General features: G+C 46.2%; 2 protein-coding genes across 29 annotated transcripts in view; both read left to right on the top strand.

The window, feature by feature from the left end:
* Nucleotides 1–25,629, top strand: part of LOC110561735 (vomeronasal type-2 receptor 116-like) — a 799,658-nt gene that overhangs the window by 700,186 nt on the left and 73,843 nt on the right.
* Nucleotides 456–25,629, top strand: LOC110539970 (zinc finger and SCAN domain-containing protein 2-like). Of its 28 annotated transcripts, XR_009588911.1 has the most exons (13): nucleotides 456–1,286; nucleotides 1,695–1,818; nucleotides 1,916–4,187; nucleotides 5,741–5,856; nucleotides 5,943–6,037; nucleotides 8,053–8,204; nucleotides 8,347–8,403; nucleotides 9,376–9,811; nucleotides 10,197–10,344; nucleotides 11,138–11,228; nucleotides 15,681–15,784; nucleotides 17,416–17,595; nucleotides 24,664–25,629. XR_009588911.1 is itself a non-coding variant. In XM_060376154.1 (5 exons), the coding sequence occupies exons 1-5, from the start codon at nucleotides 741–743 to the stop codon at nucleotides 5,975–5,977; spliced, it is 3,093 nt and encodes a 1,030-aa protein (XP_060232137.1). In that variant the 5' UTR covers nucleotides 457–740; the 3' UTR covers nucleotides 5,978–7,606. The 28 variants fall into 28 exon arrangements, 1 of the variants encoding a protein (XP_060232137.1); XR_009588908.1 differs by lacking the exon at nucleotides 8,053–8,204; XR_009588915.1 differs by lacking the exon at nucleotides 9,376–9,811.

Below are 25,629 nucleotides of genomic sequence, written 5' to 3'. Positions count from 1 at the left end.
CCCATCCGTCCCAAGATGCATCCCGGCAGACACCTACCTGCCTGAGAACTACAAACATGGCTTCGGAACAAACACTTCTGGGATTGTGTCGAACTACAAAAATGGCGTCCAGGCTGCGCGATGCATCCTGGGATTGTTTGTAGTCACTATCAGGTGCCTGGATAGTGACTATAGTCACTATCAGTGCCTGGATAGTCACTATCCGTGTGCCCTGAGTCGCCTACATATCCCTGAATCCTCTGTGTGCTGTTTCCAACGTGACTCGTATGTGATCCTAAGCTTCCCACCTTGTGCTTTGGCGAGGAGCACGGAAGTAGTCAGGTCTAAATTTCATGATGTCTGACCCCTCAGACCCCAGCGTTCTCAAACAACAAAACTTTAAAAACGGAAATAATTTTATCAGTATTGTTATTATTATTATTAAGTATATGGTTGTTTGGCCTGCAGGTCCGTTTCTGCACCACGTTGTGGGAGTCGGGAATCAATCCCACATCTGGATAGAAAGCCGCTGAACCATCCATCTCTGATTTTTTTTCATGACATCCCTCTGTGTAGCGCGTCCCCCCAACCTCCGCCCACAAAAACACACCCTACCCGTTTTACATTGTTTTCTTCAAAGACCTGGCCTGGAAGCCCAGTCAAAGAAAAGTGAACCATAGAGACACCACTTAGTCCTCCTGGGCGCCTAGAGGGACCCAGGATTGGAGGGGCCTCTCTGCATCCACAACGGGGGCGGGCTGATGACGCACTTCCGGTCTCTTTTGTTTTTCTTCTGGAACCTGCGCACGACAGTGCCGGGTTTGGGTTTGAGCTGTTGCATCTACGTTTTCGGGGAGACAGTGGCCGTGCACCCCGCTTTCCGGGAATCTCATCGTGTTCTCGGGGGCCCGGAGTACATGTCCAAGCCTGTGATGGCAGCTGGTTGCGCGGTGGTCGTGGTAAAGGCGGAAGCGGAGGTAGAGGAAGAAGATGAGGAGGAGGACTCCAAGGACTGGCGGGACCCTGAGACCTCCCGGAGACGCTTCCGGCGGCTGCGCTACGGGGACGTGTCCGGCCCGGAGGAGGCGCTGAGCCGCCTGCGGGAGCTGTGCCGCCGCTGGCTGCGGCCCGAGCGGCGCTCCAAGGAGCAGATGGTGGAGCTGCTGGTCCTCGAGCAGTTCCTCAGCATCCTCCCGCGCAGGCTGCGGGACACCGTGCGCCACCGGCGCCCCGAGAGCGGGGAGGAGGCGGCGGCCTGGGCGCGAGCCCTGCACCCTCCCGAGCGACAGGTCCGGTCCTCCCAGCAGGTAAGGGGCCCCTCTAAACCCCGAGACTGCAGGCGAATGAGTCTTCCCGCTGCCGTGTCAAGGGCTCCGAGAGGGAATGGCTTATTTTGGGGGGTCAGAGTTGAACAGGAGCCACAGTGTGGGACTAGGAAGGTGCGGCTGGTGTGTGGCTGGTCCCCTTGCTTCCCCATTTAGCAGTGAGGAGATGGACACTAGCGCTCCGTTTGTCTTCCTTCCTCATTCAAAGCTGCTGGGAGATGCTGGCTACTTCAGGCTAGCAGTGAAGTCACGTTTCAGGGGACGCTGAGCCCAGTCGCGGTGACATGAAACATTTTGGTACCCAGTAACTCGACCCACCAGCTCCATGCTCTTACACCAGAGGTCATACTCGTAGTGACAGCACTAACTGGAAGTCTTGCCCCCCTCCAGGGCAGGCCGACATTCAAGGCTGAGGCCAGATCTCCAACCCAGGGAGAGTGGGAGCAGCTGGCCGTGGCTCGGAACGGCTTGTGCAGAGAGAGCTTGGAGGATGGTGAGAGCACGGCCGGGCCGGGTGAGTGATGATCTTCCCTGACACCCTGGGGTCTCCGTGGCTTGTGTGTGCCAGGGTCTAGGACCATTTTCTCTCTGCTCACATTCTCCCATTTCAGGCCTGGATACCCGAGCTGCCTGGAACCTGGACCTAATTCCAAAGCAGGAAGACGACTGGGAGGAGGAGGCTGAGCCTGCACAGGCCTGGCTACAAGGCTCGCCCTGGGACACGATCCCCAGCCAGGAAGAGAAGCTGCCAAAAGATGCTGTCTTGCCTCCACCACAGCCCCAGGTTTCTCCAGGAGAGGCAGGATATAGGGCTACCTCCCAGGCCCCCTGCGGGGCCAAGGAGGAAGAGCTTTGGAGAAGTGGAGAGCCGGGGCACACGGTCACCTGGAAAGTCCCCTGCGTGGTCAAGGAGGAAGAGCTTTGGAGAAGTAACGATTTTAGGGAGGTTGCCACTGCCCCTGCCCTTGCTCAGCACAAGGGGACAGTAGAGCCTGTTGACAACTTTAGGGACATTGCTGTCGTCTCAATCCTAGCTCAGCACAGGGAGACAGCAGAGCTTGGCGATGACTTTAGGAAGGTTGCCACCACCCTGGTCCTTGCTCAGGCTGGGCCTGGGGAGGACCACAGCCATGGATGTGTCCCGGGGACACCCCAGTCCTCCTTGGACACTCAGGGCCCCCCTGGAGACAAGCGTTACCGATGTGCCTGTTGCGGGAAGGGATTCCGCTATCGCTGCTACCTCCTCAAGCATGAGCGCACGCACATGGGAGAGACGCCATACCCGTGCCGGGTGTGCGCCAAGAGCTTCCGCCAGCGCCGCCACCTCCTGACCCATGAGCGCACGCATACCAAGGAGCAGCCGTACTCATGTTCTCCGTGCGGGGAGCACTTCCACCTTCGCTGCCACCTTCTAAAGCACGAGCACACGCATATTGGGCAGAAGCCGTATGCATGTCCATTGTGCACAAAGAGCTTCGGCAAGAGTTCAAACTTGGTCAGACACCTGCGCACACACACCGGGGAGAGGCCCTTCATGTGCCCCACGTGCCCCAAGAGTTTCAGTGAGCGCGCCATCCTCCTTAACCACCTGCGCACACACACCGGGGAGAGGCCGTACAGGTGTCCAGCGTGCACCAAGAGCTTCAAAGACAGGGCCAACCTGGCCAGGCACCTGCGCACGCACCCCGGGAAGCAGCAGAACCCTGTCCTTGCTCAGCACAGGGGGACAGCAGAGCCTGGCGATGTCTTTGCGGAGGTGGCCACCACCCCGGTCCTTGCTCAGGTCGAGGGTGGGGAGGGCCACAGCCTGGTCTCCCTCGGGGGATGCGCCCTGGGGACCCCCCAGTCGTCTGAGAACAGTCAGAGACCCCCTGGAGACAAGCCTTACAGATGCGCCAGCTGTGGGAAGGGCTTCCGCTATCGCTGCCACTTCCTCAAGCATGAGCGCACACACACCGGGGAGAAGCCTTATGCATGCCCGTCATGTGCCAAGACCTTCAGCAGGAGCGATCAACTGGCCACGCACCAGCGCACGCACAGCGGGGAGAGGCCATACACATGTCAGACGTGCACCAAGAGCTTCCGAGAGCGCTCTGTCCTCCTCAGGCACGAGCGCACACACACCGGGGTGAAGCCATACACGTGCCCAGCATGCGCCAGGAGCTTTCGCCATCGCTCCGTCCTCCTCAACCACGAGCGCACTCACACCGGAGAGAGACCATACTCATGTCCAGCTTGTGGGGAGCGCTTCCGCCAGCGCAGCCACCTTCTCACCCATGAGCGTACGCATACCGGGGAGAGGCGGTACACGTGTCCAGTGTGCGCCAAGAGCTTCCGCCAGCGCCGGCAACTTCTTAAGCACGAGCGCATGCACACGGGGGAGAGGCCGTACCCATGCCCATCATGCACCAAGAGCTTCGACAAGAGGGCCAAACTGGTGGAGCACGAGCGCACACACACCGGGGAGAAGCCATACTCGTGCCCGGCGTGTGCCAAGAGCTTCAGCAGGAGGGGCAACCTGGTCCAGCACCTGAGCATGCACACCGGGGAGCGGCCATATCCATGCCCAGCATGCAACAAGAGCTTCCGCCACCGCAGCCACCTCCTCAAGCACGAGCGCACGCACACCGGGGAGAAGCCATACTCGTGCCAGACGTGCACCAAGAGCTTCAGCAGGAGAGACAACCTGGCCACACACTTGCGCACGCACAGCGGGGAACGGCCAATCCCTGTCCTAGCTCAGCACAGGGGGTCAGCAGAGCCTGGTGATGACTTTGGTGAGGTTGCCACCACCCCGTCCTTGCTCAGACTGAGCCTTGGGAGGACTACAGCTGGGGCTCCTGTGGAATATGTGCCCCAGGGACCTCCCCAAACCCCCGCTGAGTGAGTATATACCCTTGTGTCTTTCTGTTTCTGGGATACCTCAGGATGATCTTTTCCAGTCTCCACCATTTACCTGCAAATTTTATGATTTCCTTGTTTTTTTATTGCTGAGTGCTTCTATAAAGCAGGTCATCAGAACAAAACGATTGGGAAAGTATCTTCACCAATCCTATATCTGACAGAGGGCTAATATCCAGTATATATAAAGAACTCAAGAATTTAAACAGCAACAAATCAAGTAGTCCAATTAAGAAATAGGGTACAGAGCTAAATAGAGAATTCTCAATAGAAAAACATTGAACGGCTGAAAAATATTTAAATGCTCAACATCCTTAGTCATCAGGGAAATGCAAATCAAAGTGACCCTGAGATTTCACCTTGCACCCATCAGATTGGCTAAGATCAAAAACTCAAGTGACAACACATGCTGGAGAGGATGTGGAGAAAGGAGAACCCTCCTCTATTGCTGGTGGGAATTTAAACTTGTACAGCCACTTTGGAAATCAATCTAGCGCTTTCTCAGACAATAAGAAATAGCACTTCCTCAGGATCCAGCTCTATCACTACTAAGCATATATCCAAAAGATGCTCAAGTACACAACAAGGACACCTGCTCAGCCGTGTTCATAGTAGCTTTATTTGTAATAGCCAGAACCTGGAAACAACCCAGACGTCCCTCAACTAAGGAATGGATACAGAAATTGTACATCTACACAATGGAATATTTTCTTCATCTGATTGTCTTCCAAGACAGGAACTCTCCGAGTAGCGTCTTTCCCCAACCCCCGTCCACAGACAGACCCTACGCGTTTTACATCATTTTCTTCAAGGACCTGGCCTAGGAGCAAAGCCACAGGAAGGCGAACCATAGAGAAACCTCTTAGTCCTCCAGGGTGCATAGAGGGACCCAGGACAGGCATGGCCTCTCCATCTCTGCGTCTGGAGCAGGCATGGGTTGAAGACGCACTCCCGGCCTGGTTTGCTTTCTTCCACTGGGGCACCGGGAGGGTTTCTTAAGCTGTTGCCGCCGCGTTTTCAGGGAGACCGTGGCTGGGTGCTCCGCTTTCTGGGAATCTCATCGGGGTCCCAGAGGACGGGGCCGAGCCTGCGATGGCCTGTGCAGTGGTGGTGACTGTGAAGGCGGAAGAGGAGAAGGAGGACCTTGATTAACATTTCCCAGATCCCCCCACCCCCAGAAATGTCATTTCATAGTTTAGCCACGTTCCTTCCCCCCCCCCCCATTGAGTCTTCTCTCTGCCTTGTCAAGGGCTCATCAAGGGAAGAGCTTATTTTGGGGGGGGAGCGCGGCAGGGATGTGGTTGTTTCCCTTGCTTCCCCACTAGCAGTGAGTAGGAGGTGGACGCTGGTGCTCCCTTGTCTCCCTTCCGCCCCTCCAGCACAATCAAAGCTGCTGGGAGATGCTAGCTAGCTCAGGCTAGCCCTGAAGCCGAGTTTCAGGTGACAGGGAAGCGTTGGTACCCGGTCATTCGACTCACCAGCTCCTTGCTCTCAGCAGGGACAGCAAGCTCTTACAGGTTTTATGCCCCCTCCAGGACATTTTCAAGACCTAGGCCGGATCTCCAACCTGGGGGGAGTGGGAGCAGCTGGCAATGGCCAGGAACTGCTCTTGCAGAGAGCTCTAAGGATTGCAAGAGCATGACCTGGCCAGGTGAGTAATGCTCTTCCCTGACGCCCTGTCCCCAGTTAGCCAGGGTCTGGGGCCATTTCCTCTCTGCTCACATTCTCTGGTTTCAGGCCTGGAGACCCGGCTGCCTGGAACCCCGACCTGATCCCAAAGCAGAAGGAGGACTGGAAGGCGGAGGCCGAGCCTGTGCAGGCCTGGGTACAAGGTATGCGCAAGGACACGGTACCCGACCAGGAAGAGAAACCGCCTAAAGATGCTGTGCTGCAACCACTGCAGCCCGGGGGTTCCCCAGGAGAGCCAGGGGTGCACGGCCACTTCGCAGGTCCTCTGCGCGCCCAAAGAGGAAGAGCTTTAGAGAAGTAGAGAGCCAGGGTGCACGGCGCCTCGCAAGTCCCCTGTGCGCCCTAGGAGGAAAGGCTTTGGCAATGGCAAGGTGGAGAGCTGGGGCGCATGGTCACCTCACAGGTACCCTCTGCGCCCTAGGAGGAAGGGCTTTGGAGAAGTGGCGAGCCAGGGCGTATGTCCACCTCGTAGGTCCCGTGTGCACCCAAGGACAAAGGGCTTTGGAGAGGTGGAGAGCCTGGGCTCATAGCCACCTCGAAGGTCCCTTGTATGGTCAAGGAGGAAGGGCTTTGGAGAAGTGATGACTTTGGGGAGGTTGCCACTGCCCCTGTCCTTGCTCAGGCTCTGCCTGGAGAGGACCACAGCTGGGGCTCCCTCGTGGGATGCGCCCTGGGACCCCTCAGGCCCCCGTGGGAGTGGGGGCCTCCCCAGAGACAAGCCTTACAGCTGTGCCCGCTGCCGGAAGGGCTTCCACCAGTGCTACCAACTCCTCAACCATGAGCACACGAACACCAGGGAGAGGCCATACAAGTGCCCGGCTTGTGCCAAGAGATTCCGCCTGACAGATGCCCTGGTCAAGCACCTGCGCATGCACACCAGGGAGAGGCAGTACTTGTGCCTAGCTTGCAGGGAGAGGTTCCCGTAGAGCATGCACCTCGCGGCAGCAGGGAACCTCAGGGGCGCTCATGGAGCTTTCGGGGACCCTCAGCCTCCTGGTCCCTCCACCAGTTCGAGTACTGCCCCAAGCCCTTCTGCCAGTGCTCAGACCTCCTCAAGCATGTGTTCACCCACACTGGGGAGAAGCCCTAAGCTTGCCTGGCCTGCACCGAGCGCTTCCGCCAGGGCCCCGCCCTAGTCAGGAACACGTGCACACAAACCAGGCAGCAGCAGTATGCCTGCCTGGAGTGTGGAAAGCACTTCGACAGAGCACACACTCAGCCCGCCACCAGCACATGCACGCCGGGGAGGGGCCGGACTCTGTCCTTGCCCAGCAGAGGGGGACTATCCCTGTCTTAGCTCAGGCCGAGCCTTGGGAGGATCACAGCCGGGGCTCACCCGCCAGGAACACACCCCAGACTCCTGTGGACAGTAGTTCGGGTGCCCCGGGAGACCAGTCTTAATAGCTGCGCCTGCTATGGGAAGGGCTTCTGCCAGGGCTCGGACCTCCTCAAGAACGAATGCATGCATATGTGTCCGACATGCGCCAAGAGCTTCCGCCACAGGGTCACCCTGACCAAGCATGCGCGCACGCACACCCTGGAGCGGCCCTTGGCCTGCCCGTTGTGCGCCATTAGCTTCAGCCAGAGGGCCACCCTGGTCAGGCACCTGTGCACGCATACTGGGGAGCGGCTGTACCCGTGCCCCGCGTGTGGAGAGGTTCCGGGAGAGCTCCCACTTTGCGCGCCACTAGAGGGTCCACGGGGGCGCCGTCTCCTAGCTGATCATTTGAGGCGGTTGTCAGCCACGTAGGCGACTTTGCAACCACTGTGGGGACCACTTAAGCGACATGCATGGAATTGGGGAGGCTAAAAACAAAAAGTCCCAGGGCTGGAGAGAGACTTCGGCGGTTAGGAGAGCGCTGCCTGCTCCTCCAGAGGACCTGAGTTCGAGTCCCTCCAGCCACTACCATCTGGCGCACATGCAGCCAGAATACTGTACACGTAATCTTTAAATTAAACAAATTAAAAATTAAATTAAAAAAAAAAAAGCTCCTGCCCATGAGGCTTCTCTCCTCTTCCTTTTCTCTGATCAGACCCCAAAGCGGAGGACAGACAGCCGGACGCCCCTTTTCTTACGCCTCGGGCGGGACACGCGGAAAAAAAAAGCAGGCGGGGGGTGGGGTGGTGTTACTATCTCAGGAGCATTCTTCCGCTTCAGGAATGCAGGAGCCCAGCACGGTCCCCTAAGGGGCGGAGTCTACTTCCCGAGAGCCTCTTTTCGCTCCCTTCCCGGCATCCCCGGGTGCGACCGGTCCGTGCTTTCCTTCCGCCGGGGGCGGGGTCTGTTTCCCCCAAAACAGCAGACTCCGCGTGAGTGCTTTACGGTCTCCGGAGCATCTTTCCCTTGCAAAGGATGCAGGAGCCGAACGTGGTCCCAAAGAGGCGGGGTGAGGAGCGGTGGGGGCGGGGCCTGCGCCTGCTTCCCGTGAGCCGCTTTGCTCTCCCTTCCTAGCCTCCCCAGCTCGCGACCAGCCCTGCGACACTGGGGACTGCAAGATGGCTTTGCTCGGTGAGTCGGAGTGTCTGCGGGACCCAGGGCCGCGGGGTATGGGATGCAAACGCTCGCACGCTCGCTTATGTGGCCAAGCTGCCGCTTCTCCGTCGTGCAACGCACGCGGGGGCCGCTTGAACCCCCTTTTTTATTTTGCACGATGGTTGAGGTCCAGATCCGGGGTCCCACGGGTGCCCAGCGTGGTTGGCACACGCCACGGTGTGCCCGCAGCGCCCGCGGGGTGAGCCTGCCCGGGTGGTGACATCACGGTCAAGGTCACCTGTACCCGGGTGAGCCCCAGCTACGGGGTCTCCTCCCTCCTCAAGGGTGCCCTGGACGGGGAGGAGCCGTGGGCGGTCCCTTAACGCGGGCATGCAAATCGGGGTTATGTTAGCACACACGCCTACCTGTGTGCCTCGGTGTCGTCACAGGAGTAGTCAGTAGTGCAGTACTCAGGTCTCCTCTTTCTCCCCCTTCCTCCTCCTCCTTCTCCCACTCCTCCTTTTCTTCTCCTCATCCCCCTTTTCCTTCTTCTCTTTCTCTTTCCTTTTTTGACGTCTCCAAGAGTGTGCAGTAAGGGGGGTTGGGGGTGGGGGCTGTCCAGCCGATGAGCGTCCTGGGCAGAGCAGACAGCTGGGGGAAGTGTAGACAGCTGGCCACCTAGACCACAACAGCTAAGGGCAGCGTAGACAGCTTGGGAGAGTGTAGAAGGCTGGGGGCGGGGGCAGTTTTGACGGCTGGGGGGAGTGTAGATAGCTCTGGGAAGTGTAGACAGCTGGAGGAGAGTATAGACAGCGGGCCACCTGCACACGCTGGCTCGCCTAGACCGAAACAGCAAAAGGCAGTGTATACAGTTGGCCACCTGCACTATGGACAAGCTGGCTCTCCTAGACCACGGCAGCTAGGGGGAGTGTATACAGCTGGCTGAGAGGCCCAGGATAGAGCAGCCAGGTATCAGTGGGGGTCAGTAACCCGCCTCCCGTCCATCAGTCAGTGCCAGTAGCCAGCAGGCCCGGTCCTGAGGGTCTCTGGAACCATCCCCACCACCCTGATGAAGATGATGGCTGGAGCTGAGAAGATGGTGCCGCAGACGCCTGACGGTCTCATGTCCTCATCATCTCTCCCTCCTTCCTCATCACCCCTCCCTCCCCATCATCCCTTCCTTCCTCATCTCCACCCTGCCCCTCTGCTAAGTCCACTGCTAGGGGAGGTCTTGCTCCCCTTCCATCTAACCCTAACCTATCAGGTCTCATCAGGACTGGCTGCAGTGTCTCTCTTGGGGGGCAGGGGGGTTCAAAGAACCCTCCGCCGAGTTCATGTCAGCAACAGTCCCTTGGTGTCAAGCTTTCGCACCTCCATGTGAATACACTCTTACAAGCCAGGCACCGTGGCACAGGCCCATGATCCCAGCATCCGGGAAGCTGAGGTAGGGGGATCATGAGTTTGAGGCCAGCCTGGTCCGCAGGGTAGGACCCTGAGGTGACACTGGCATGGCCTGAGTTTGGTCCCCAGCGTGCACTTCATAGATGGGGAGAACCATATGTGATACCCGCACCCTATACACAGGGTGTCCACTCTGAAGATGGAGTTCCTGCCGCTGCTCAGCGTGTACTTCCTCAACGGGTGCCACCTGTGATAGGCCTGAGGGACGCCCCACAAACACTCCCCCGCAGTGTGCACCCTGAGGGGGTGCCGCCTGCCTGTGCCAGTCCCGGGGCCCACCCCAAATCCTCCTCCAGGGTGGGCAGGTGGGTAGCCCCACCTCCAACCCCCCTATCACAGGGCCATGACTGCTGCCCGATGCTCTTCAGCTACAACGACCACGGTGGCCTGAGCTTCATGTCCAAGCGGTGTCCCCAAGCAGAGTGTCCAGCGCAACATGTCAGCCATGGACAAGAGGGCCACCATTGAGGACCGAAACTCCACAGCCCTGGAGATGCTGCACCAGAACAGCATCACGTGGGTCGGGGTGACAGACAGGGGTGGCCAGGCTGGCCCATCAGCTCATGACAGGCCTCCCTCTCCCTCCCCTTTCTCATACTTCATTCTACCTCTCTCCTCCCTCCCTCTCCCTTCTTCTCTTTCTCTTCCTTTCTCTCCTCTCTATCCCCTTCTCTCTCCCTCTTTCTCTTTCTCTGCCTCTCTCCCTCCTCTTTGTCTTCTTCCTCTTCCTCCTCTTCCTCTCTCTCCTTTTCTCCTCTTCCTCTCTCTCCCTCTCTGTACCTCCCTTCCTCTCTCTCTCCCATCCTCTCCCTCTCTTCCTTCCTCTTTTTCTCTCCCTTTCTCTCCCTCTCTCTCTATCCCTCTTCCTCCCTCTCTTCCCCTCCCCCCTATACCTCCTTTTCCTTCCCCCTCTCCTCTGACACCAAATGTTCGTGAGCCACCGTGTGGGTGTTAGGACTCGAATTCAGGACCTCTGGAACAGCAGCCGGCACTCTCACCATCTGAGCCCTTCCCTGCAGCTCTCCAACCTAGAACTTGTAACCTCCAGCCTCTACCTTCAGATGGTTAGAGCTCCATGCAAGTGCCAGTGTATGTGGCATTGGTGACCCGGCCAGGGCCTGGTATAGTCTCGGACCTGCCCACTGGGCCACATCCTGGGCGAGTGAGCCCTCCTGCTCTGGGACAGGGTCTCGTTGTATGGCCCTGAGCGATCTGGAGCCCAGTGCACCCCCAGGCATCTGTGGGTGTGGGGTTTGCGGGCCTGTCCTCACTCCCCTCCATAGACTTCACGGTTCCACTCTTCTTTCAGCCAGGTGTCCATTTACAAAGTGGACAAGCAGGACTGTTGCACATTCTGCACCACTGGCATCAATGGGGCCATGAGGATCTGAGATTTCAAGGTATGTGTCCCCAGTGGCAGTTGGCAGCACTGGGGTGCAGCCTGGGCCATGCGCACACTCACCACTGAGCCGTCCTGCTGCAGTACCTGGCAGAAGCGCTGGCCCCAGAGTCCCTAAATGCAGGGGAGCATGGCTCCCAGCTGGTGGGTGGGTGTCAGCTCTGAGCCGCCCTCGTCCTCAGAAAAGCTTGGTGCCATGTTGAAGCCAGCAGCCCACACAGCTGTATAGTTTACACAGTTGGCTGTGGGCTCAGTCCTGGAATGCCCAGGCTTGGGAGGCTGAGGCAGATGGATTGCTATGAGCTTAGTGCCTATAGGACCTTCCCTCTCCCCCCCTGGAAAAATAATGCAATGAGCTGAGAAGATACCCACACACACATGCACACAGGCACACATGCGCACATGCAACAAGTGTGATAATACAAAGAGTATAGAGCCTGGAGTGATGGCTCAGCAGTTAAGAGCACTCGCCTAGGACTCAAGATTTGGTCCTGGACACCCCCCTTGGCAGCTCACAACCAAATGTCACTCCAGGTCCACAGAATCTGATGCTCTTCTGCCTTCCACAGACACCAGGCACACGTAGTGCGTGCAAACATACATACGCACATACATACATACATGCCTATATACATACCTACATGCATACATACACACATAAATTAGCCAGGTGTGGTGTTGCATGCCTATGACCCCAGCGCTGGACGAGGTGGAGGCAGGAGCATCTCTGTGAGTTCAAGGCCAGCTTGGTCTACAGAGCAAGTCCAGTACAGCCAGGGCTACATAGAGAGACCCTGTCTCAAAAAAAAACAAAACAACAAAATGACATAAATAAATCTTGAAATAAAGGTCCAGACCTAGGGACTCATGTCTTTAAATCCAGGAGTCAGATGAGGGTTGGTCTCCGTGAGATGGAGGCAGCCTGGTATATACAGAGTTCCAGGCCAGCCAGGGCCAGGCAGTGAGGGGAAGAATAAGTGGGCGGGAGGGAAGAAGGGAGGGAAGGAGAAAGGCTGTGCAGCAGGAAGTGATGTGAGTTCTTGGTGAAGGAGACTCCAGGCGATGAGGCCGGGGAGTGCAGCAGTGTGGCAGGGGGCCAAGGTCTCCAGGGCTGACCTCCACATCATTTGGGGAGGAGCTGCCCGCCTTAGGACCAGGACTCCTTGAATGAAGTAACATGTCTTGGGCGTATTCACTTAATAAAATATGTACTTTAAATCTTCAAACTGTATGAGCAGGGACAACAGAGAAACCAGCAAAATAGTAGCTGGTCCATTATTACAGTGAGTAATTTTATTATGGATCAGAGAGGAAAAATGTTCAGAGGCACCTGGAAGAGTTCAGATCAGAGAGAAAAAGAAGCAGACTTGATATGACCCAGACTGTCTAGAAGAAAATGGAGACTATTAGGAGAAAAGTAGAGAGAGATAAAGTGTGCTTTCATCAATGCACAGACTGGACCTAGGTCTCCCTACACTTATATAACAGATGTGCAGCTTAGTTAACATGTGGGTCCCCTAACAATTGGACTGAGAGCTGTCTCTGACTCTGTTGCTTGCCCTTAGTTCCCTTTCCCCTAGCTGGGCTGTCTTGCCTGTCCTTATGGAGAGAGGACACTCATAGTCCTGCCTGATGTGATATGTCAGGGTAGGTCTGTACACATAGAGAGCCTCTCTGAAGAGAAGGAGGGAATGGTGGAGGGGAGAATGATGGTGGGACTGTGAGGAGAAAAGGGATGGGATCCTGTGAAGAAGATATGAAATTAATAAATTAATCGGTGGAAAGAAATGGTAATTTCTAGGCTGTTTGGGAAATTAGGATAGTGCAGAAAGAGATGAGGCTGTTTGGGAAGGCACAGGAATCTAGATGTTTTGAGGTGTATAACAAGTACATTTACTCCCCCTTCAGGGAGGCCACCATGGGTGTTGATATCCTGATAGTAGCCACAGGTCAGTAGAGAGCAGTATGTCTCTTTTGTTGGAGCAAGAAAAATGGTTATTTCACTGGACAAGAACTATTTCATAAATTCTGGATGAATGCTGTTTTTGGTGTGTGTGTGTGTTTGTTTTTTGTTGTTTGTTTCTCATCACCAGAATTCCTTCAATACTGCATATTGAACAGGTCCAGTACTGACATTTTTGGATGATTGCACTTCCTGGGACCTAACAAGTTTAAACTATTAGGAAAGCCTGATTACACTCTTCACACCTATTTATGTCCTTTTAAAAAGTAATGGGTTTAGTTACCGCATCTTCTGATGCATTTTTATTTCCCACACTCAAATGTATCATATTTTTAAAATCATACTTATTCAGCAGAATATCTTTATGAAGAACTTTACAGTCTGGTAGAGTTTTGCTATCTTAATTAGAAATGTATAATTACACATATTAATGAAATTACACACTTTGCAGAAGGCAAAAATAATTACTATCACCAAAATACAATCATTTTAAAGACAGGCATTCTAATTTGGAATGATTTGTCCATGATTATTATATGTCCAAGGCATATTACATTTCTTTATTATGAAACCTACAGAGCATCTCCCATGTTTCAGTCACAGTTCTTTGTTTCTCTGGGATTAATATATAAAATTTATTATATCCTAATATACTAATATATACTAATATAATGTATATAGTATACTGTATACTAATGTGCATTCCTCTCTACTCTTTAACACTTTCTGATTTCTCTGTTCATGAAGGTTTCTGACTGTATCTCAGTAAAGCACATTCATCTTTAAAGTATGCTATGATTTTTGCATGTGTTAGACTCCCAAGGTTCACAGTCTTAATGATTTTGCATGCTGCCTTTTTTCACATGGACCTTTAACAGGTTAAAAGAAATAGGAATTCATCTTTGGAGATGAATATAAATTTCATGATTTTTTTTACATTACTGATTTTTAATATTCATTTTTATTATCATTTATTACAATTTTTTTCAAATTTTCTTGCAGCTGTGGCCCCCTCCCTCATCTCTTCCCAATCCCACCCTCCTTCTCTCTTCTCTCCCTATTCCCTTCCCCTAGTACACTGATACGGAAGGTCCTCCTCCCCTTCTGTTTGACCCTGGTCTATCACAGTGTTTTATACAAGTATTCCTTCTTCTATTGTTGCACACATATTATTACAATTATCTATCCTTCTATCTAACATCAATCATCTGTCTATCATCTATATCATGTATCTTTTACACACGCACACACACACACACACACACACACACACCTATGGTTGTGAAAATATTATTCCATACACATGTGGTTTAAGAATTGTTCAAAATCAATGTTTTAAAGTCAACACTTTGAAGGAAATGAAATGCATGTGTCACTTGTCAGTCATGGCTTGAGCCTTGGAATGTTGACATCACAGTGGTTTCTCCCCCTGACTACTACAGATTGTGTACACTTCAGTGGCTCGTCTATAAACTGCTGTAGCCATTTTTCCTTAGTGCCAGAAGAGAAAAACTTAATTTGTGCCCAGTGAAAGGTTCTCCACTCCAGGCTCCACTGTAAAGGTATTTTTAAATGACATGATAGACTAATGGTTTCAGGAAGCATTATGTCTTGATTCATTCAGATTATGTAAACCCAGCTTCATGAAAAGCTACTCATATTACAATTTAGTACCATTCCCCAAAAGAAAGAAAAAACACCTGAGGTATGCTCTGAGCTATAAAAGAGAAAGGTGTTTGTATGTCTTCGAAACTATATCTGATCAAGTTATGAGTGAGGACTCTGCTCTATACCATCTAATTATGGTACTTATCCTGACCATAGATGTTTTAAATTTGTGTCAGATTTCAACCTTAAAATCTCAAAAGCTCTGTATTTCAACAGGCTTTTATTGTTTCTGACATATTTTGTGTTCTTTGGAACCTAAATCTCAATATTTTGAAACTGAATTGTACTATTTTTAACATACCCCTTTACATTACATACCTTTCACTTATGTGCATATTGAAAATCATTCGCTGCTGTCTTTCCTTGACACTTTCATTCATTAAGTGCTTTCTAACTAAAAGCTATGGGATCTCTTGTTTTTAGCAGAGTAATAGTCATTTAAGTACAGATATATTTTAAATATTCAATTATATGATCTGGATAACAGGAAAAAATACCAAATCTTAAATGATTACAGGAAAGAATTTTATTATGGATAAAAGATGAAAAATGTTCAGAGGATTCTAGAAAAGTTCAGACCAGAGGGGAGAAAAACATATTTCATGTGACCATGCCGTCTAGGAGAAAAGAAAGAATATTAAGACAGAAAAATGGAGATAGCTCAGACAAGTAAAGAAACTACCTTCATAAAGAGATAGAGAGTTATGCTAGAATATTTTGGGAGTTAGCAGAGTGCAGGAGGAGATATGCTTGTTTGGGAAGTGACAGGAATACAAGTGTGGGTTCTGAGATGTATAACAAGTATTTTTACTTTCCCTTCAGTTGACCTAGAGGCCAGCATTGGTGCTGATATCCTGATATCACAAGGCGATGGAGTACCATATGTCCCTTTTGCCAGAGGCAAGGAAAATTACTTCTCTTGCTGTGTAAGAACTGTCCCATAAATTCTTGATGAATGTTTTGTTTTTTGGTGTGTCTGTTTTTGTTTGTTTGTAACCCCATAAATCCTCCTATGCTCCATTTTGAGATGGTCAAAGATGGCCTTTTTTGGACATATGTGCTCCCTACTGACTAGTTTAAACCATTAGAAAAACCTGATTATTTTCTTCACATCTATTTATGTCCACTTACAAAGTAATGGACTTCTTTAGTTATGGTGTTTCAATGCCCATACACAGATGTATATCAGTATTTTTTTATTTACTGCATTCCAATGTTTAAGCCATTTGAAAGACGTATTGAGTAGAAAATCTTTATAAAGTATTTTATAATTTGGTAGAGTTTTGCTATCTCATTTAATACTGTAAAATTATATGTATTAAACTACACAGTTTACAGAAGGTACAGTTTACTAGCAAAAAATTCAATCATTTAAAGAAATAGGCATTCTAATTTTACATGATCTGTTCGTGATTATCACGTGTCCAAGGTATACTACATATTTAATCATGAGCTTTACCAAGTATCTTCCAGGTTGTTTCAGTTACAATTCTATGTGTCTTTAGCCTTTACTATATATTAATAAGCAAGTATCCTCCTCTGTAGACATCAATACTGATTTTCTTGTGCATGAAGCTTTCTGACTATCTCAGTAAAGCACATTCCCTTTGAAAAACCTATGATTTTTACCTCTGTTAGGCCCTAAGGTTCACAGGGTTAATGATATCTCCATGCTGCCTTTTTCAGGTGGAACTTTGATAGGTTAAAAGCATTAGGAATTAATAAATGGGGATAAATATACATTTCACCATGTTTTGCACCAAGTATTTTGCTTCTTATTGCACACGTATTATTACATTAGGGTGAAAAATGGCATCCAAGTTGCTACTCCAGTGGCCAATTTTTAGGGGCACCTACTTTGGCTGTCATTTAATGTTTGGCATCAATCTGTCTTTTTTGTGAATCACTCTAGTATTTGAGTATTGCTTTTTCTCTCCAGTATGATGCTTTGCAGTGTGCTTCCTGCTTTTATTTTTAAATCATGAATAATATTGGCAAACTTCATTAATAATGGGTAATCTTTATACTCAAATTTTAAAAACTGATTTTAGTTGAAATACAATTACTTCATTCACCTCCTTCCTCACTCTGGACAAGTAGTTCTCAACTTTTTGGTCCTGAACCCTTTGGAGATGGCATATTAGATATCAGAGACTTACATTAGAATTCAGAACAGTAACAAAATTACAGTTATAAAGTAGCAATGAAATAATTTTATAATAATAAACCATAATACCCATAAAATAATTTTATGGTTGTATCCTACGACATGAGTAACTGTATTAAAGTGTTAACCACTGATCTATATCCTACCAGCTACACTTCTTCAAACTTCAGTCTTCTCAAGTTGATTACTTCTGGGAAAAAAAAGCCTATTTCTCAATCTATTCCCATTACTTCCCTTCCTAAGTGACCTCTTCCTCTCAATTACATTTTAAATCTGCTTATAGCTCAACATACTCCTGCGAATTGAGCCTGTGTTTTAAAACTGTGCACCCTTTGAAATTTAGTATGGATATCAGTCTTATAATTATCCACTGAATACCTGTTCTGTTAGGTCGAGACCTGTCCCAAGAGAATCCATATTTACCCACATGGAAGCCTATGAGGAGTATACCACCGATGGATTATACTGAACCTTGCTATGCCAAGGCTCCATGAAACTCAGATGAGACAGAACAAGAAAAAAACTCCATCTCTCCTTGTTCAATGATGTCTTGGTTATGACTAATAACCTGTGAGTATGTCCCTCATGCCTGCCATAGTATTAGAGGCTACACTTTGATTAGGCTTTACTGTACAAAAATAAAATGTTTTTGTTATGTTTTGCTTTATAATTACTTCATTATTTCCTCATTTTATTTCTTATTACACATCCTCCCATGTTCCCTTACGTGGTCTCTTTTAAAATCATAGCTTCTTTTTTAATTAATAATTGTTACACAAATATATGTGTGTGAAGGTACATATGTGTGTATGGATATATATATATGTAAATTCCTAACTACATAATCAGCTCAGTCAGTATAATGTTAATTGTATATATATTTTCAGGACTAACCATTTGATATTGATAGCCAATTGGTCTGCTCTTCGTATAGGAGGGGTATTTCTCTTACTCTCAAAATTTCACATTGGCACAGACTTTTGGAGTAGAGTTGAAGCTTAGTGGACTTTCTTCTGTACACATTTTCACTTTGTTATCACAAATGTTTCAGTCATATTTTAAAAAATTAATTCTTTAAAGTGTGATTCTGCTGTTTGAATTGAGGAAAAAATAGCAATAATCATGAAAAGAAGAGAGGTATCAGCAATTATAGTTATGTTGAAGCTAACTTATGAGTATTGGAAGTTTGTGGACTACACTAAAATTTTTCTCAAAAACTATTTAAAATATGAAAGGTAAAATCGCTGATTATATAGGTTGCTCAAAGGGGATCATGTATGTAAACCTCTGAACTCATAACTGCCAAATTAGTGTGAAGAGATGGGAAGCAAACACTATCCCTATACTCATCAGGGGAACTGCTGGTACCAAGTAGGTCCTGCTTGGTGATCCCACACATGCTAAGGACTGCTGTGATTGAAGATCACATATATATACATACATATATACTTGCATTGTTACATATGAACATGGAGGTGTTTTCTAGGACTACATTACATATAATCTCCAGAGGCCATGATCATAGCCTTCATATTATTCTGAAAGGAATAAAATTGGTCCTGACCTCATCAAGTACATATTTTAAGGAGTATTCTCATAAGTATGTAAGTAGATTTTTGGGACAGACATCAATAAAACAGTCTCAGTTTGGGGTGTAAATTTTCCAGTCATTGAGTAATATTCCTGAAGATCCATTTCATAAATTGTGAAAAAAATGAAAGGTGCAGGAGAGAGTTCTTCTATACATTATAGAGACAACCAAATGCATAATTTGTCTCTCAACCCTGAGAGAAAACTCTCAACCCTCAACATTTTTCTCTCACTGTATAAGCTCCCACCCTAGAAAAGGGTGACTTAGTGTCTGACCAGTGCAGGCCTAAACTAAGTGAATGGCCCAGCTGTCTGTCCAATCTGTCCATCTTTCTTGTCATTTCTCCTCAGCTCCACTTTAGTTCACAATTGGAAATCCTAATTTTATTTTGAAAGATAGTAATCAACTCATTTGAAATTAAAAAAAAAGATACTGGTCATTTTTCATCAATGTGTTTGTAAAACAAGTGAATTTCACTTTGACTTTTGAGGATAATGGGAACTAAAAAATGTTTGATTTTCTTAAAAGAAAATCTATTTTGTTCCTCTTTGGAAAATCTATTTTGTTCCTCTTTGGTTGAATTGGAATAGTAATTAAAAATGTTTCGAGATTATCATTTATATTATAAAAAGAGGATTATCAAGCTTATGAGATAGTTGTCATTTTTCCGTTTTCAATGCAGATTATTTCTAATAAGAAATATTAGAATTAGAAGTTACAGGTTTCATTAAGCATTACTTCCCAAATTTGGTTCATATATGTATTATATATATGTGCATATATATATTATGTATATACATATATATATACATTCATACACACATATATGCATACATTCACAATGTCTTGGGTGGAAAGCAAATGTAAATATGAATATTTCATATATTTGAGGTGTGTGTGTATATGTGTATCCTGAAGTATATGTTACATGATATGTATGTATTTTCACTATATCATGTTATGTTAGATGGGTGGGAAATCTTTATTTCTTCACATTTTGGATTTTAGAAATATTTACGTGTAGGATTTTTGAGTCAAGGTTTATACTTGTCACCTAATTTTCCTGAATCTGAGAGAGTCAGAGTCCTTATGTTTAGTTGTGTAGCCACATATTAGCTCGCCAGTATCCAATGAAGAATTCCAAATTCAGGTTTACATAACAAATGCCCCAGAAAATTCTCAGTCCATCATAAAAATAATACAAAAGAATCACAAATGTGGAAAGGAGAACTCTCAGGAGGTAAAAAGGAGAGAGTGAGAAAAATTAATCAGAACACATTGAATATGTGTATGAAATTCTCATTCAACTTCATATAAAAAGTGTGAAGAAAGAATGAAACTTAGGCTCCCAGGTAATTGTTTTTCAAGAACACTTTTGATAACATCAGAATGCTTGATAAGATGACATTTGTAATCAGTTGATGAGGTTACTGGAAAAACGAATCGTCTTTGTGTTACTTGCACATCGTGGGTTCACTGAAGGAGCAACAGCAGTGAGCTGGCATGACTACTTAGTACAGGGTAAAGGGCAATGCAACGTGAATATTATTATGTCAGACAGTATTTCTATAGTATTTATTTTGAAAAGGTTATCAAAATTATTTAATAAAAAATCTTAACTAGTTTTTGATATGAAATTATGGAAATAAACAATGCCAAAAAGTTAGTATTCAATTAAACAGGGGGGAGAAATATTGAAAGAGATAGCTTTCTAAAAAAGCTATGCCTTTAAAATCCATAGTATACCTATACTACAAAACACTCACTAATCAGAAAAAGACCAGTGTACGGGTATTTGTGACCATCAAAAAGTGTGTACTAAGTGACTTCCTTCAACACAAGCTTTGTTGAGGTCTGTGTACCATGGCATAAGCTGTGCCTTGATCATAGAGAGGTATGAGTCCTCCTCTGCTTTGGGACAGGAAGAACTGGGTCTTACTACAAGCAATTGCAACTACAATGAAAAGCAAATTAACAGATACTTGATTCTCTTTCTAGGGGGAACAAAGGTTTAAAATAAGAGTCCATTTCACTGAGTTACTTAGGGATAGATGACTTTGTGGACATAGTCAGGACAGACAGCAGCTCTGCTTGTAAGTCCATTCACCTGTTCTGTCCCAAGGAGCATCTTGTTGCCACTCTTTGGTAAGACCTACAGCTTGGACCTGTGTTCAGAAAAAGGCTGGCTGTAGAAATTGTGGGTCAGAATAATGCTTAACTCACATGGAAAATATAAATCTCTTCACCAGAATATTTTCTAAGTAAGAATTTATTAGTGTCATTGTATGCAAGCTGCCAACTCAAGTTTTCCACTTCTATGAAGACCAAGTATGTCTGTTCTTTTCATCACACACATTTCTATATGTAAGTAGGTTCCTTAAGATTTTGATCTGTGATGTTCATCAGGACTCCACAAAATCCTTGGGGTGAAAATGAAGTGCATTCTGTTATATGAAGAACGTGACAGGACCAGGCCTTACCTCATTCTTCACATTCCTCACTGCAAAATGACCTGGTATTTTCTGTGTTTTTAAAGTACACAAATTGATCTCTCCTAAGTGATATTGTGTAGTATAATTGATTTTGAAAAAAATACCTCCTATACCCTCAAGTTAATTTCCTAAAAGTTGTATTTGATTGTACACATAAAAATAGTTACCCTTGGACTGCTCAAGGTCTTAAATGTCTGTGCAGCAGAATATCACTGGTGTCTATATTCAACAGATGAGGACCAGTGTCATTATACCATCAGAATCATTGGTTTGTGCACTGCAGGTAAATTTCAAATTCTGATCTTTCAAGAGAAGATGTGATCATGGTATACTGAGAATATCTTGAATATGAAGGTTGGAATCACAGGGATTATGTATTGTAAACCTTCTGTTCTATGCAAGTATACACCAGAATTCATATGTCTTTCCCACTTGTCCATATGTCTAGTCTCATCACAGAGTTGACTCAGTTAACACAAGTGCTTGCAAGTTGTATAAACTTCTGGGTTCTGTGACTTTACTCTTTACCTGGAAAAGCATTTCCATAGACTTGAGGAAGAAGATCATCTTTGTGTTGTTCTCTCATTATTTTCTGTCCTTTTGTTAATATATCTGAAGATTTTCTATGTTAATTTTTGGTGTTTCTCTCATCTGGAATATGAGAAAATACTATGTCTAGGGATATATGAAGTATTTACTGACATCATTTCCATTAAACTTTTTATGACTGAGTGAAGTTTGGAAGTCAAATTGACACTAGTGCACATTCAATTAAATACGTACCAGGCATTTTCAATAATGCATATAACCAAATTCCTTTGATGTTTCTATCTATGTCATCTTTTAATTTGGTGATATTCGATGTGTTATCTGTTTACACTTGCATATTGAGGGCCACAAGCATAATCCACCCTTCTGATAAGAGTGGTTTCAGGCAGAATATAAAGTGGGTGAGCAGTTAATAGTGGAAACATGAAAGGTGAGAGTCTGTTGTCAAGAATCAGTCACAGAGAATTTCAGTATGAATATGCAGCTCCATTTATGGATGTAGAACCATGGCAAAAGAGAAGTAAAATGTATCTGAATGTTCCTGGCAACAAGGATCACAATTTTCAGAAATTTGAAATAACTCACATTTTAGCTTATGATTGAAAAACTACCTGGCATAAGGCTATAAAATAGTAGAATTAAGAATAGTGGAATGAGTCTTTCAGAGGCCCTGTGTGGTAGAATTCTTTCCTGTTCCCTGTTTTCTCCCTCTTCCAATGTCTGTCCCATTTGCATTTGTGAATGAGGATTGAGCATCTTACCCAGGGTCATCCTTCTTAACTTCTTTAGGTATACAGATTTTAGTATGTTTACCCTATATATTATGTCTAATATACACTTACAAGTGAGTATATACTATATGTATCTTTTTCCTTCTGGGATAACTTAGGATGATCTTTCCTAGTTCCTACTATTTGCCTACAAATTTCATGATATCCTTGTTTTTATTGCTGAGTAGTATTCCATTGTGTAAATGTACCACAATTTCTGTATCCATTCCTCCACTGAGGGACATCTTGGTTCTTTGCAGATTCTGTCTATTATGAATAAAGCTGCTATGAACATGGTTGAGCAAATTTCCTTGTATATTTGAGGATATTTTGGATATATGCCTAGGAGTTGTAAAGCTGGATCTTGCGAAGGAGATGCTGAGACTCATAGCCAAACTTTGGGCAAAGTGCATGGAACCTTATAAAAGAAGGGGGAGACAGAAAGACCTGGAGGGGACAGGAGCTCCATAAGGAGAGTAACAGAACCAAAAATCTGAGCCCAAGTATCTTTTCTGAGACTGATTCTCCAAGGAAGGACCATACATGCAGATAGTCTAGAATCGCTGCACAGATGTAGCCCATGGCAGCTCAGCGTCCAAGTGGGTTCCCTAGTATGTAGAAGAGGAGCTGTCTCTGACATGAACTCAGTGGCTGGCTCTTTTATCACCTCTCCCTGAGGGGTTGTGGGCAGCTTTATGAAGCCACAGAGGAAGACAATGCAGCCAGTCCTGATGAGACCTGATAGGCTAGGGTCAGATGGAAGAGCAGGAGTTTCTTCTCTATCAGTGGACTCTGGGAGGTGCAGGAGAGGAGAAGAGGGCATGATTGGGAAGATATAAGGGAGGAAATTACAACAAGTATACAAAGTGAATAAATTATAATAAAGTAAATCAGTTAAAAAAGACTATAGAAAAGAATAGAGAAATGAGTAAGGGTTGTGCTTTGGATAAAAAAAATGTTCATCAACAAAATAATGTTGATGGTGATATGACCCTTTGAATATATCCAATATAACTGTGGTCTAACTCATTCAACACAATACTTTTCACTTTATGAAATCTTAGTGTGCCACATTCATCTTAAACCATTTTATATTTGAGTGTTACATGCTACAATTAAATAGAGGTGGGCTCATTATTAATTAGCACCAGAGGAATTGATCTTACGTTTCACACAGATAAAGCACTAGTTTTCTAGGAATGTCTTTCATGCCAATTCTATAATTCATATGAGAAAATAATGACAAATTTTTATCGTAAAAAGTGTTTTCCCTGCATAAGTTTGTGTTCTAACCAAAGGTCACATTCTTTATGTTTGCATTAGTGTGAATAATGAAATAATAATTTCTTTCTATGTGAAAAAGACATTCCCAGCCAGCATCACCATTATTGTTTAATTCCTATCATGTATGTTTTCCGGTGAAATAACAGATCTAACAGCAGCCCAGTCATGTGAAGAATGCCAGCTACACCTGCATGCTTACAGATGAAAATTGGCTTTATATTATTTTTAATGAGAAATAATATTAAATACCTTAGCATTTTTCAATAGTCTAATTTTTTTTTCACTTTTTAAATTATAGTTTCATGGACTAGAAAGAGCGGTGGTACTGTTTTCTCTAAAGGTATTTTACTCATTTTAATTCCTCATTGAATGACAGTCTGCTGTATTTTTTTTATAAAAATGTATTTCATAGACTGTATTTTTTTTCACTGTATTTTTTTTCATTTTTTTCACTCATTTCAATTCCTCATTGAATGACAGTCTGCTGTATTTTTTTTATAAAAATGTATTTCATAGACTGTTTCCTAGCTAGTGCTTTAAATTTTCTTGTTCAAATGCATATTTTGCTTAATTATGAGGAAGTTCTATATGCTGTGCTCTTCATCATGTCTTTCTATTGGAGGAAGCAGTCTTCTCCAGACTTATTTTAATTTCCACTCAGTAGATGTTACTCTCCCATGTATGCTCAAATCATCTGCTTTCTGCTTTAAAGTCAAGGAGGTTTCTGCCCTTCCCTCACAGACAAAAATTTTGAAGACTGGCTGTGCTGGCTAGATCAATGTCTTTCTTTCTGAAATTATTTGAATATTCTCAATTCTAATAATGCATAGTCCTGAAGTTGTGTTTAAAGCTAAGATAATATTGATAAAATATTGACAATAATTAGCTTGTAATACTGTACTTACCGATTCATTTTATTGTATTGTGTTTTTTTTTAATTGCATTTGAGCAGAGCCATGAACGATGCCAAGAAGGGAAACAGGAAACCTCTTCCACTGAAGATAATCATTGAGGACATCTACGGAGATCTTAGCTTTGAGCAAATGTCCTTCAACTGTACCTGCAGATGTTCCCCCATGAATAGGATAATTAATTAACATATCTGCCTTGTAATAGTACTGTGATACTACATGCAAATGAGCTACTGTACCATAACATATAAATCAACTATCCATAGCATCTCTATCCCCAGGGAATCAAACACATGTACCCTTTAAATCCCTCCCATGGCCCAACATTTATAAATCCTTGATATTGCACGAACAAAACGTGTTTTGTGATATAATCAGCTGTCCACCATGGTTACTTGAAATTTGTCAGTCATTTATTCTGGGGAGAGGGAGTACGCCCCTCCTCCCTGGAAATTTGCCACTGAATTTTCAGGGCTTGGCCACCAGCTATGGTGACTGGATAGTGCAATATATCCACAAAACTGTTGACCTCAGGTGAAGCACCCACTGGGCTGAGACCTACCTTTCAGTCCAAGAGGCCTGCACCTCACTGTATCTGCCTCCTGGCTTGTTGGACCTGAGCCTGGTCAGGCCTGTGATTTTTCTGCAATCCCACACCAAAGAGATGGAACACTTCCACATAATCACAGGCACTTATGTGTAATACCAAAAACCTCATTTAAAAAAACTGTAACACCTGTTGTAAACCTCATTTCCACCTCCCACAGTGAGACGATGTGCCTGGCCTAGAACACAGGCCTTGAGCTTGAACTAGTTTTCTTCCTTGAGCAGACTAAGTTGTTTTATAGAGAAATGGCACCTACAGTCTCAGGATCCCTCTGTTCTTTGTCCAGAAACTGAGACCTGGTTCCAAAAATACCACCGGATGAAAAAATGACACTCAGTGCTTTGTGAGAACATGAAAATATTTAAAAAGAAATCAAGTAATAAACATTCATAAAATATTA

This window comes from Meriones unguiculatus (genome assembly GCF_030254825.1).
Source record: "Meriones unguiculatus strain TT.TT164.6M chromosome 13 unlocalized genomic scaffold, Bangor_MerUng_6.1 Chr13_unordered_Scaffold_34, whole genome shotgun sequence".
NCBI classification, from domain to species: Eukaryota; Metazoa; Chordata; class Mammalia; order Rodentia; family Muridae; genus Meriones; species Meriones unguiculatus.
Note: the sequence above shows the minus strand (reverse complement) of the source record. Positions and strands in the feature narration are given on the sequence as shown.